This window comes from Drosophila biarmipes, chromosome 2R (genome assembly GCF_025231255.1).
Source record: "Drosophila biarmipes strain raj3 chromosome 2R, RU_DBia_V1.1, whole genome shotgun sequence".
Classification (NCBI taxonomy): Eukaryota; Metazoa; Arthropoda; class Insecta; order Diptera; family Drosophilidae; genus Drosophila; species Drosophila biarmipes.
Window position 1 is genome coordinate 1376332 of NC_066615.1, and position 14202 is coordinate 1390533.

At 38.7% G+C, this 14202-nt stretch overlaps 1 protein-coding gene and 1 long non-coding RNA gene across 9 annotated transcripts in view; both read left to right on the forward strand.

The window, feature by feature from the left end:
* Positions 1 to 4538, forward strand: part of LOC108026473 (zwei Ig domain protein zig-8) — a 98715-nt gene extending 94177 nt beyond the window's left edge. For all 8 annotated transcript variants that reach the window (XM_017097415.3, XM_017097418.3, XM_017097416.3 and 5 more), the window contains 2 exons: positions 1291 to 1402; positions 1470 to 4538. In XM_017097415.3, the coding sequence (XP_016952904.1) occupies positions 1291 to 1402; positions 1470 to 1488 (131 nt within the window). In that variant the 3' untranslated portion in view covers positions 1489 to 4538. The remainder of the gene's footprint in view (positions 1 to 1290; positions 1403 to 1469) is intronic.
* Positions 4539 to 5137: 599 nt separating this feature from the next.
* The window catches only part of LOC127011020 (uncharacterized), a 49114-nt gene continuing 40049 nt past the window's right edge, over positions 5138 to 14202 (forward strand). Inside the window, exon 1 of the long non-coding RNA XR_007764026.1 lies at positions 5138 to 5388. This is a non-coding gene — a long non-coding RNA (uncharacterized LOC127011020). The remainder of the gene's footprint in view (positions 5389 to 14202) is intronic.

Below are 14202 nucleotides of genomic sequence, written 5' to 3' on the forward strand. Positions count from 1 at the left end.
TGTTAAAAAACACCAAAGATATAATTTATCCATATTATTTTCCCACCAGTTTTCCGGTCGTTCCTATGACAGCTCTATGATACAGTCGTCTGATTTTAATAAAATTTAATCCGAAATTCAGAACTAATTTAAATGTTATTTCCAAGCGTAGGAGGTCATTTGTCAAAGAACACCAAATATATATAGTTTTCATATTATTTTTCGGCTGGTGCCGACTTATATACTACCTGCAATAATAAGTTGACTTTTGGGAAACTTGCAGCCCGAAAGCTTTAAAACTGAGAGAGAGAAAACTGAGTTTGCGTAGAAACGGACGGACAGACGGACATAGCTTGATCGACTTGTCTAGTGATGCTGATCAAGAATATATATACTTTATGTGGTTGAAAAGTCTTCTTCACTGCGTTGCAAACTTCTGACTGAAATCATTATACCCTTTGCAAGCGTATAAAAAAGTAAGGTCGCAAGACAGGCAGTAGCGGTCTGCAGAAATAATCTTGCGAGGTCCCAGAGCTTCAATAGTCCGCATGATCAACTTTCTAGCCTTTACACAGACGGACAGTTGGGCGGACAAGCAAACGGACAATCGCACACATGAGCATGGCTAGATTGACGGCTTATGTCCCTGATTAAGAATATATGTTGCTCACACTCCGAAAAATCTAGTACACCCTTTTACTCTACGAGTAATGTGTATTTGACGTCAAAATTTTTCTAATGGGAAAATGTTTAAATGGGCGTATGCCCATATATTATATTTATTTTTTTTATGAAATCTATTGTCCACTGTATGCTTACATTTTGATTTAAAGTGATTTCATGAGGATAATGTTAAATTTTTTTTAGGAATAAAACCGTTTTTTTCGTTTTATCATCTATTAAAATAATTTATGTATATATACCATGTAAAGATAAAATAATGTTATACTTATTTCAATAGTCTTCGGAACAAAAAATTGACACGGTGACTTGGGTTTAACATTGCTAATGTATGATTCTCAAAATTTTGCAAAGTTTTTTATCTTATTCAAAAAGGGCCTTACCCTACTGCGCATTTTTGTGTTCTTGGTGATGCCCCAAACTCCTTATGCTTTTTTTATAACAAAAATATGACGTATTAATTTAATTAAATTAAATTAAATTATGCAAATGCCCCGCACCTTATTAACATTAAAGTGGGAAATGGAGGTCATCCGGGGTGGTGTAAACCAAGAGCGGTGATGCTGTACTTAATTGACAATGCCTCTCTGACACAAAACAAATTCTGGCTCTAATTCAATTTACCTGCAGGCGACAATATGGCAGCAATCTCCCGTCGGAAGACCTCCTCGGCCGACCGCCTGACGCACATATTTAAGTCGATGCTGGCACCCTGCCTTATGTTCAACACTGTTATTGTAAGGTAAGAGATCTTATATAAAATCTTATATTTGGCGACAAGCAGTCCTTAATACCGCCCCTTCCATCAGACTCTTCTTTCTGACCTAAGTAAACATCTTGGCCAGCTGTAAGAAGTGCGAGAACGACGACAAAGATTTCCTATTTAAGTGTTTGATCTAAAGCAAGCCGAAAAAAGTTAATAGCTAAATAACACAAAGTCTAGAATAATTGCTTAGCTAAGCTCAGTAAAAGCTGCGCACTCAAATGTAAAAATCATGTTAAACCAATCGCAGTTTTTGTGCACACATAAATGTGTTTTCTCGTATGCCAGACACTTATCCAAAATACTGACAAGTCTAAATAAGTTCTAGAATATTTTACTTACCAATATTTGTGTACAGTATGTTTAAAAAATATTAAAATATTTTATTTTCGTTTATAAATGCCGTGAATAAGTTATGTAAGCTTATAGTGCTCATTTCAAATTCTTTTTTGACCACGTTTAATGCTTTGCGACCCAAAAAGTCTGTTTTACATTTCTAACCAATTCAAAGTTACTAATTGAAAAACAAAAGCATAAAAGCGGACACTTGTAGCCCAGGAACCACAACCGGGGAAAAATATATGTTATCGGAAAAAAAAAAAACAAAAAGATTAACCCATTCCCTTATTCATAATTATGTTATTATATTTGTAAATAAATTGTTAAGCAAATGGCAAAGCACGCAAGCACAAGGCCAAATACAACATTTAGCCTTGTACTGAAAAAAAATTTAAATTGTGTAAATACTATTAAAAAGGAAATCATAAAGCTCCAACAGCAGCAACCACAAGGCACACAGCCGACTGAAAATGTGCAATACACTGGTCGGCATAAGTATTTTGACGAAACAAAAGTTGAATATACTCATAATTTGAACTTACTTCTTGTAAACTTTTGCATCAATGGATATGTCATTTAAATGCCGTTTAAAGAATGTAATACTTTTCTAAGTCCATTCATTACTTATAAAAAATTTCGAGCTTCTGTGAAAATCTACATTTTGAACTTTTATCCCGATTTTGAAACGTTTCTTCAAACAAAAATAAGATGAGGGAAAAAGTTTAAAAAGTAGATTTATACACAAATTTTAATGAGTTCTAAATGGATTAACAAACGTAATGCGCCATATAAACGGCATTTAAATTTTCTTTCTTTTGATGCCAAAGTTTACAAGAAGTAAGTTCAAATTATGAGTGTATTTAACTTTTGTTCCTTTAAAATACTTATTCCGATCAGTGTATAGTAGCCAGGAGAATGAGAACGAATGAGAGCTGTACATGTAAGTAGATTAGGGCTGATCGAATTGTATATGCCCAACTAGATGTGGCAAATCGTACAGATAACATGATCCTTTAAGGATTATAAGCAATATTGCCAAACAAACGTACGCTTCAAAATAGCGTTAAGCCTCCCCCGAATGCAGAAAAATAAAAAGCAGTTTAATATTAAAATTGTAAACAACAAGAAAGGAAGTTAACTTCGGCAAGCCGATATTTGTATACCCTTGCAGTTATAAGAAATAATCACCTTTAGTAAATAATTTGCTTGCCGATCTTTCCTATGACAGCTATATGATATAGTCCTCCGATTTTGATAAAACTTAATTCGAAGTTCAGAACTTATTAAAAAATGTTATTTCCAAGCTAAGAAAGTTATATGTTAAAAAGCACAAAAGCTATAATTTGTTCTATATATTACTTTCCGACCAATCTTCCGATCGTTCCTATGACAACTTTATGATATAGTCCTCCGATTTTGATAAAATTCAATTCGAAATTCAAAACTAATTAAAAAATGATATTTCCAAGCTAAGAAGGTTATATGCTAGAAAACACAGAAGATGTAATTTTATTTAATTTTTTCTCCGATAGTTGCTATGGGAGCTATAAGATATAGTTGTCAGATATAGTTGTAGCATACGATTTTTCGGCAATGTTGCTTCGAATCCTGTTAAGATTAAGTTCTCCATATACGATAATAGGTTCTTAAATCGAGCTGTCCAATGGAAATGCTTTATAGGATTTCAAATAGGATGTCAAATCAAGCTGTAATTAATAATGGCAAAAACACACAAGACATTAAGGAACGCGTCGAGGCGGAAAACTTGCTTTAGGGTCAAATATTGGATAATGACATTTATTAATCTGCCAAATCAAAATTTGCAGAATATTTACTTTACGAGCTGACATATAGACAGAAATATAATTGAAATTAAAAAAAAACATGCTCTCATCTCGAAAACTTTCATTTGTGTTATTTAATTGTTTGCATTTGTTTCCTGCCTGTGCGAACGAGCTGAAACACCTGAATCATTAAACAACATCTACGTAACAAACTATGTACAACTTTTTGACTTTTTATTAAACAAAGGCTGGCTCCAACAATGCCTGCACTTACAATAGAATACAACATAGAGTATCCACTCAATTTCGAATCGATGTGACGTCATATTTACACCAGCAATATATACCGTTCGTTCATTGCCGGTACGTAGTTTAAAAATGTTAGAAGATACCATTTAATGTTCGAATTGATCCATTAATGTGAGCCTACGGCAAACAAAAGAGTTAATCATTAAAACCGCTAAAGTTAAAATACGGATTGTGCTAAAAATAATAAAAACGATTCCACAGCCTCCTTGTTTGTTTGTTTGCTTTTGATTTGCTTTAAATAGACATTATTATTAATATTTTTTTGGTTTTTACTGTTAGGTATTACCACTGTAAATATTTTATAATAACATGCGTAAATTATTTTATCGAATGTCTGTTAAAGGGCCTTCGTTACAAATAAATACGAAAACACAAATAAATTGTAATAGGTTATGGTATGGAGCAAATTGAACAACCAATATAGAATAATTAAAATGTTTTCAATGTAAGTGCTCGAGCAACTAACTGTACAATTTTCATCTTGCAACCATTTGACGAATATGAATTTAATAATAGTACACATACTTATAAATTAAAACAGAACTAAATTGTGCTTGCACGCACAGATACAATAAATTGAGGCAACAGAAAATAGCAAAGCAGCAATGTATGGCTAACAACACAACATAATTTAAAAAAAAATTTAGTGATTATCATGAAAAATATATGTAATTCCAACAATGTTTCATTTCGATACTCATTTACCTTCGGACGAGAGCGGTTTGTAAATCTATTTCGGTAAGTTTTATTCTGGGCAGTATATCTGCAATAATCAATCGATCACAAAACTTCTCAGCAAATCGAAAGGCATTGTAAAAGACCAACACCATGATACCATGGCACAGCATACATACATATACAATCGACTGCCCTTTTTCCGAAGTTGCCAGCTTTTCAGAACGATGTTCAAAATATTTTTCGTTTTTTGCCTTAGGACCGGCAGCTTACATTCAGTCAAAATTTTATTCACCTCTCGCCATAAATTTCGTAGCGAACGTGTTGCGTTTGGGCACACCCTCCGGCACCCGTTTTTGCCCAAAAGTTCGCACTCATAGTTTGACAAGTGGGCTTGCGAAATCAAATGGCCACCAAAGTTTTTGTAGAATCAAATGAACCCTGGGTAAATTTTCCAAGCACAAGCGCCACCGTGGGCAAGGCTTGATGCGCGGAGGCACAAAAGTAAAACATTCAACAGAAAAAAGATGGGGAATTTCAACGAGAAATTGCAATGAACACACATGGCCAAAAGTCCTGCGAATCCAGGAAGGAATTAAACAGAGCCGGAACCCTTCATTGCTGAGTCAGCCAATTGATCGGAATTGGCTGTTGACAGCTCCAAGTTTATTCTGTCAATTCTGTCAACTGATGTTTGAAAAATTAAAAAATGCCTCATTCTTATTTTTATTTGGCCGTTTTGTTAAAAAAGTTTTTCACTTATCTCGAGCACTCTCAAAATCAAAGTTTAATTTCAGCGTCAGTCCTCGATCCCGGATTGATTTAAATTTTGCAAATAGAATAGACCGTCACATAAAGGTAAGGTGTAAATGTATCAAACCATAAACGGCCAAAACATTTAATTTTGCCTGCCGCTTACATATTTATATCTAATAGTCAAGGCACTCGACTATAGCGTTTTTCCTTGTAAAAGTATAGTAGCATATACAAATACAAATACAGTTCGCAATGCAGTGAAGAAGACGTTTCCGTCCTTTATCAGAATTTCTGATAATTGGATATTTTATGCATATTACAATAACATTTTGGTGCAAAGCTATTTTAAATTCAGATTCAGTCAATATATCAGTTATAATTATAAGATTTTATTCACCCATATACATTTCTTGTATGTCTTCATTGTTTAATATTTTAGTGTTAAGTACATACATTTTTTCGTATTTGCGTTGTGGGATCTTGATAAGCCTCTCTCGTCTCCAACATAACTAGAATAAATATTAAAAGTGCAAGGAAAACAATATTAAAGCGTACAGTTTGCCAGTCGTCAGTCCACAAGATTAACTGTCTCTTGGTCGCATGCAATCAAGGTTGTCCGTCGAAAGTTATGTCATTGTTTTGGACCTTTTTCCCCGTCAGCGCACCCCCCTTTTTAGAGTTTTTAATTTTTTAAGACATTATACATTTATTGAGTGAAATTCATGAATCTTATGATATATGAATCAGTTCATGAATGTTCACTTAAACAATAAATATATACTTATAGTATGCCAAAGGTATGCGACTTCTTTAGTGGCTGGCAGACAGACAAGTCTTCTCCAATTGTTCAGGGCGATTCACTCTTTGTCTATGAATTGAGTTGATTTAAATTTATATCCATGCATTTTGAATGCTTCGTGCTTATATGTTTTTTTTCTCGAAGTGATCGATGCGATTCACATGAAATGTCTTCTTCTTTTCAGGCGCCCAATTTTTTGTTTTCTAGCATGAAAACTGTGGCCGCCACATTTTTGGGCGGCTTGTGGGCGTTAGAGAGGGCGTGACACAATTTTTTGATTTAACCGATAGGTATCGATCACTAACAATGTATTTCATTTAAAATTTTGTTCTTGCTCCCGCATGTTAGGCGTAAGAGTGGGCGTGGCACCCTACCCAGGAATCTGCACGCCTCTACCTCCTGTAGTTTTAAAGATCTCAGCGTTCATACGCAATGCCAACGGTTGACTTAACGTCTCGCTGGCCCGCCAGAGCAGTCAGCACATTGTTGCAGTATCAGCCGAGCCAACTACGCTTACTGCACCAGTATCAAAAATCACATTCTCTTCTAAGTTACTTTAGAACACATCTTACTTTACTTCTAAATTCAAATTAGTATATACGCATGTACCAATTTATGAATAAATCAGTTATCAATCTACTCATAACTCTGCGGTTCTACTTCTTAGAATAGAGCTCAACACTATATCAACTAGAAGCTTACCTCAGCATAGTACCCGGTGACTTCACAGGAGCTTCACAGTATACTCAGCGGCTACATATTTTACAGAGTTCGCTTCGTGCAGCCTTTTCACATGGTGGCTATGTCGACACCCGGTTGCGATTAAATACCAGGTACCAAAACAGTAAAACACTAGTATTCCCTGCCATAGCAAAAATAGTTCACTGTAAGACTATAGTCGGCTCCTGGCACCAACTAAGAGCCCTAAAAGACACTGTCTAAAAATCAATGAGTACTCTTAAAAACCTCTATATCTGAACAAAATCCTGGGATCCTATGGTTTTTTATCAGAAACAACTTGACCAACAGACTCTAGCTCCAACGTTAGGGAGTATACTGACTTTTATTGAGTGGTGCGCTTGCATGCTGGAGACGATAAGCGAACAACCATTAGTCAGTTCACAAGGAAGAGAACTGCAAAATTTGTCACCTAGGATCACATCACTTTAGCGCGGTAGCCATTTTTAAGAAATGGACTCCAAAACGTGTCGACTATTATTAAGGTAGGAGCACTCACAAATTGTTTGTCAACAGCTCATAAGGGTGAAAACTGTGGATCACTGCACACTTGTTAAGACTGCCACAACGGCATCATTCTAAAAAAAAGGTCCCGCTGTTATAGATCCAGAATCTATTACTATAAAGGTTAATTTTATCTCAATCTAGAGATCTGCTAACAGTAACCAAGTAAATATAAAAGCTATTTTCATCTACATACGATTTTAAAATACCAGTAGTGGTAATTGGTAATTATCACAGGTTTTATTAAAAAACAAATCATAAAATTCTCTAACCTTATAGACTGGTCTATATACCCATTTAATGACTATTGAACTTCAAAGACTAGGAACTTATAAACCCCTGACGCAAGGCACTAAGCTTATTAATAAAGATAAGGAATACGTAATTCAGTCATATGGTGAAAGAAGAAAAAGGTGATCTTCAAAGACCAAAACCTGCTTTCAGCTAACGAACGATGAAAACATGGTGGATGGAAACCAATTTGCTATATTTCGACTATTTTAGCATTGATGGATCATAAAATAAGAGCCGGAAGATATGTAGCCAATCAATAAAAAGTCACACTGACTTATCCAATAAGAATCAATAGCTAAAAATAACGGTCTCTTACAGCTGAACGAAACCTGTTTTATTTTTTTATCAACGTCGAAACTAAAAGAACTCTGACAATTTTAAGACATGTCTAAATTCAACGAAGAAAAGGTAAGCATTGTTGCAGAAGGTCCACATGATCAAATGATCAAATGGAGCTCTAACTATGACCCCCTTGTCTCGCGGAGTGGTTCACGGAATTTACTGATTCGTGGTAGGTTTATTGGTAGCTTGGATGGCCTTGGTATCGCCACTTATGGCCTTCGGTATCTCCGATGGTCTGGTTTTCTTGATGTCCTATTGCCTTGTTGACTTTGTACTTCAAGGATAGGGTAAACAGAATGCCACGCTCTCCAGGATTACTCGTTGGTACACTCAGCCGCCTGTCGCGGTATATTTAAAATATGCCATATCATAATAACCAACATTGATTTGCAAGTTATGTGGTGCATATTCTTGTATATCCAGAGAGTTTAAAAACTCCATTGGATGATTCACTATATCATCGGGATTTGTTATGGAATGAACGGATTTGTATGTCATCAAATCGACAACAATTTTTTATTGAATGGGGAAATTCAGTGCGTGTAAATTATTCTTTGCGGCAAGATTTTCTCATTGACCTAATCAAGCATAATTCTGATAATCCTCACTAATGTTTGGAAAAACATTTTCAAACAGTGCTTATTGAGAGTCTACAAATCGGCAAAAGTCGTTGGTTAGAGTAATTAATCCAGATGTCGCCTCAACTCGGACTTTCCCATTTCCAACAGCTAAAAATGGTTTGGAAAATTGTGCTGCAATTTTATTTTGAATTCATTTTGAAGTTGATCTCTCATATTAGTGGTTAGCGATAACTTTTTTACGTTATTCCATAAAGCTGATGCTTTTAGGCAAGCATCCAATTCATCTGCAGGCAATTCACGAGGAATTACTGGCAACGACTGTCTGAAATTGCCTGCCAACAATATCATCAAGCTGCCATAGACTTGTTTATTTTGCCAAAGATCCTTCAGTGTTAAGCTAAGTGCCTCAAGTGATTTATTATGGGCCCTTGTGCACTCATCCCAAACAATAAGCTTGCATCAACAATTTTTCCATTGCACTGGATCGGGAAATATTGTATGTTGGAGTATCAATTGTCATATCTTAATCAAATAGTGGCCAAAATAAATGATTACTCCTTTTAAAAAACAACCGCCTAATCCTTGCACTGTCCCGAATGTTCCCACTGGGTTTTCTGCTCAGACCGCGCGGTCAGTCAAGGCTAAACGCTTCTACGCCTAGTGTAAACGAACGTTCCGCCCCAGCCTCACCCTTTTGCTTACTATCCGTGACGTTTCTGCGGGGCTCGATCTGCCATGCGTAGCTGTCTGGCTGGCTTGCTGATGGCAATGTTTTGCGTACTGCTCCCGGATGTGCTAGCTACGGGACTGGACGTAGTGTGGCTTCTGGTACTCGGGATTTCGGGCATACTCCGATCCGGGACTACACGAGTCGATACCGTTGACTCTCCTGAACAACTCCACTCGAGACCGTACCGATCGACCGCTCTCTGTTCTGGCTAGTCGCGCCAGGACCTTCTCAGTTTCCACTTGAATTACTGGCGTACTGATGTTTTTCCCGAGCTCACAATTTCTAGTCGCAGGCCTTCACTGCTTAAATTCCGACTCCTTTTCCAGCCGTAACGCCAGGATTTCGTTGTCAGAAATAAACAGATCGCCGTCTTTTCTGTCTGCTGCCGCCACCTCACCCTTTCGGACACGAACGTCCGTGTGCTGTGGCTTACGTGTGCTGTCGGGATGTCCGTTTGTACACGGTGTCCTACCGGGTCCCCCCGCTTGTACAGCGGCGAATCTGAGTGGGTCGGCTGCTCTTACAGCTGCTGCTGCTCCTCCTCTTCGTCCCTTCACAACTGGGGTTGCCTCTCCGGGTTCTCCTTCATCTCGCCTCGCATTTCAGGCGAAATTCCAAGATGGCCGCCGCTACGACCTCGTCGTGGCTAGTGGGAGTCGGCTGTTCCCTGGACGGCTCCTTACTGGACCACGAGTTCCGTACCGCTCCGGTCGGTCCTGGTTATCCTCGAACTGATGATTTTCGCTAAATACTCCTCGGCGCCGGGCGCTCCCTGCTCGACACCTCGGTTTTGAGCCTTTCTATTTGCTCGGCCCCGCTATTTTCTTCGGCGTCTCCTTCTGCCTACCTAGCTCTAGAGTACAGCTGTTTGATCTGTGACGTCTTCCGCATGCCTTCGGCAGACTAATGATGCGTGCTCTTAGTTCAGTCCCAATCGATACTTGAGACGCTCTGTTCTGCTCCCTTTTGTTTTCTTGTCGTTCTCCTGTTTTCCTTTATGTAATTTCTTGTACATTTGTTTTTGCCTTGTCGAACCCTTGGAGAATGCCTGGGTTTTTATACCATTGCAGAGGGTATAATGATTTCAGTCAGAAGTTTGCAACGCAGTGAAGGAGACGTTTTCGACCCCATAAAGTATATATATTCTTGATCAGCGTCACTAGACGAGTCGATCTAGCCATGTCTGTCTGTCCGTCTGGCCGTCTGTACGTCTGTTCATCAGTCTGTCCGTCAGTTTCCACGCAAACTAGTCTCTCTGTTTTAAAGAAACTTTCCCAAAAGTCTTCTTTCTATTGCAGGTAGTATAAGTCGGAACCAGCCGGATCGGACAACTATATCTTATAGCTCCCATAGGAACTATCAGAGAAAAAATTTAAAATAAAATTACATCTTCTGTGTTTTTAGCATATAACCTCCTACGCTTGGAAGTAACATTTTTTATTTTCGAATTTAATTTTCGAATTCAATATAATAAAAATCGGAGTACTCTAACATATAGATGTCAAAAAAATGGGCTAAAAAAAGAATGAAATAAATTATTTTTAATATCACTGAAGTCAGCGACAATACTTACAAATTTCACATGGTGTTACTAAAGTTGATTATTTCTTATAACTGCAAGGGTATACAAACTTCGTCTTGCCGAAGTTAACTTTAGTTAGCTTTTTTGTAATATCCTTTGAGAATCCTTGTAGGTATCATTAAACTCTTTTCGAAATATCTTTTGAGAATCCTTGTAGTTATCCTTGGACTCCCCTCCTTCTTAGATTGAAATGCCTCGCCCGATCCGGGCGGTCTGCAGATTTTAACTTAAGATCTCGAAAATCCGTCTGATGTTCCTGTGTCCACACCCACCTGCTGGCCTTGTGTAGCAGATCTTTAAGAAGTTTGACTATTTTTGCGAAGTCAGGTACAAATCAGCGGAACCATTATGGTATTATCACGATGGGAGAGCTGTATGGGCTTGTTGAGTGCTCTATGTATTCCATTTGGAGAAGCTTGTCCATTTATGTTAGAGAGTTCCATTCTGGCACCAATGAATACACTACCCTAGGTAGTATCAGCAGGCTCATTTCCACCTCCAGCTGTTCATCGATTTTGCCGCACTTTTCGTCTGCCAACCTAACTTTACGTCGTGTCCTCGTAATATTCCCGAAGGCAGTCAGTCCTGGGTAGTTCCCAACTCCTGGCAGCATTCGACGCTTCTGACGCCTACTGTCCCGCACATCCAGAAGAATAACAGGCGTTGGTTCTGACATCCTCGCGCTCACTGTCTGTGACCGCCGCATTTTCGGCGGGCCTCCTAGGGGTCTGTGATGTGTTTCGCTTGAAGAGGCCTTTGTGTTGTGCTTGGTGGCCTATACACAGTTGTCCATTGGCCACGGCGTGAGGCGCCTCTTGCCTGCTGCCGTGGGACTCGGTAAAATGGCCATCATTGGTCATTTCCCCGTGTCTCCTGTTGCGTTGGTGATGCCGACATGTTCTTTGAAAATTTCTTTTCCTACGCGAACGCTTCTTATGTTTTTTCGAATTCTTCGTACTTATCGGTTAATAACATTACCGTATCCAGGACCAACAACTTTTACGCTTTTAGGAAGATCCTTAGGCTTGGGTTGCAGTTCTTCTTGATAAAAGAATAAATAAGTGGCCTCATAATCGTCTGCATGACGATCATGTAGTCTTTGAACGACTCATTGAAGCTCGCTTCCGTTGCGTGGCCGGATCCGCCAGCCTGGTGAAGAAGTCTCTCGGCAAAAAGTTTGTGTGAAAGCTCTTAACAAACTCTGCCCAGGTTTTCCATTGCTTGTTATTAGAGATGAAATCATGTCTGAAATCATGTGAAATCACGTCTGAATCCAAGCCGTATGTGTTGGCGGACCAATAAACCTGCTCCAGTAACTCGAATATATTTTCCGCTCCGTCGAGCCTGAATGACCACTCGCAAACCTGTTAAGCGACCCTTGCATAATGTGACTGACTGGGTGTCGAAGTCAGCGTTGCTGTTTTCCTGCCTTGTCTTGACCCTCTCCTCTGGGCCTTTTTTTTGAAAGTTGTCAAAGTTCGTTAACGTGATGCTTTGGCCGACCGAGATGTCGACAAGTTGGTGGTCATTATCCATTTCTGAGTAATACTCCGATAATGCATTTCTCATGACTTCCAGTCTGTACGAGACGGTTCCGATCGACCGCTTTTTCTACTGGCTCGTTATACTCGGAGTTTGGGCCTTCACGAATCGATACCGTAGGCTCTCCTGGGCAACTCCGATCTTGCTACTTGCATACACCCACGGTGCTGCTTCCGACGACTCGACTTCTTGTGCCTCCCCTGTAGCTTATTTGGTTGATATCTTCACTGATATTGATGGTTTGAATCCACGTTATCGACTGATGGACTAGCTGCCAGCGCCCTGTGGCTTTATAAAGGGCCCCCGGGAACCGTTATTTTCCTTTTGCCCACGACACGCTGAGTTTCTCCACTTCGTGTGATACATGTAGCACACCTGTGTGCCCTTTCGAAGCCCAGTCTAAAGTACGGTGGAGTTCCGTTATTCCCTTTTGGACTCGGCACTTTCGCTCTGCTCGACAAGTCTCCACTCTTTTTTTCTTCAAACTTGGCATCCAACCTCTTTCATTCTCCATCCTTGGTCTCCAAACTCTCATCTTCTCCAAACGTAATCTCAAAATTCTATTATTCTCCAACATAGGTCTCCAAAATGTCTTCTGCTGTTTTATTTAAAAAAAACTTTAAAACTAGTCTCTCAGTTTTAAAGCTATCGCGCTGAAACTTTCCCAAAAGTCTTACTTCTATTGCATGTAGTATACAAGTCAGAACCAGCCGAATCGGAAAACTATATCTTATTGCTCCCATAGGAACTATCGGGGGAAAAAATTATAAAAAATATATATCTTTAGTGTTTTTTAACATAGGGGAGAGTAGGGATAGGTGAACCACTTTTTTTTATTAAAATTATTATGTCTGAACAATTCGACGTAAGGGTCTGCTGTATATAGAAATCTAGAAAAAAGCGCGCATTCCTTGGAATATTAAGTATTAAGCAAAAATACTATCTTTTGTTTTGTAAAGTTTATTTGCTTTCCAAATTTTTGTCTCAAATGGTTCAGGTATCCCCACGGATGGGGAGTTTTCTGATTGGGTACCCTCTTAAGTCCTCTGGCGATTTTCCTGGCGAGAACTCACGCATTCTGATCGCCAAAGGAACATCATCCAGGTCAATATTGGGAGACATTGCGGACCCGACTGAGTTATTGTTCCTCGCAGGAGTGTTCAGGAGCACATTTTCATCGTGTACGATTGCCATATGTTGAGAATTTTGATTGTGAGTGTTTTCTGTGTTCATGTCTCTGTTAGTGTAACCACTGCCAAGAAAGTCAGATGCAGAAAACTTTGTGGGTTGAAGGGAAAAATTTCACTCTTTTCAAAACCTGATTTGATATTTTTCGGAGTAATCGCAGCATCTTGTGCGGAATGCACACATTCTGCAACTTCGTAAATTGTTAGTGGTTGCTTCAAAGATTTGATCATTGCATCCAGAAATTGGTTGTAGGCAGCTATGAATGGATAATAGCAAGTAATGTCCAATGGTTGCAATTTATGAGACGTGTGAGGTGGCAGAGTCAAAAGTGTGATGCCATTCCGTTTCGCTAAGTCCAAAGCCCGGATAGATAAGTGACTTTCGTGGCTATCCAAAACCAGTAACTTTGGACTTGTCAGTTCATGTATCCCCACAAGTCATTAGCCAATTAGAAGTGATTTGAAGAAAACATGAAATATTTTAACTGCGTGAGCTATCCGTGGAAATATCATAATTTGAGTCTACTTACGATAAAATACAATTTTATGAAGTTCAATGCCACTGGCGAAGCACGATAAAATTTTTCCAAAGTCACAATTGAAGCTGCAAAGGGTGA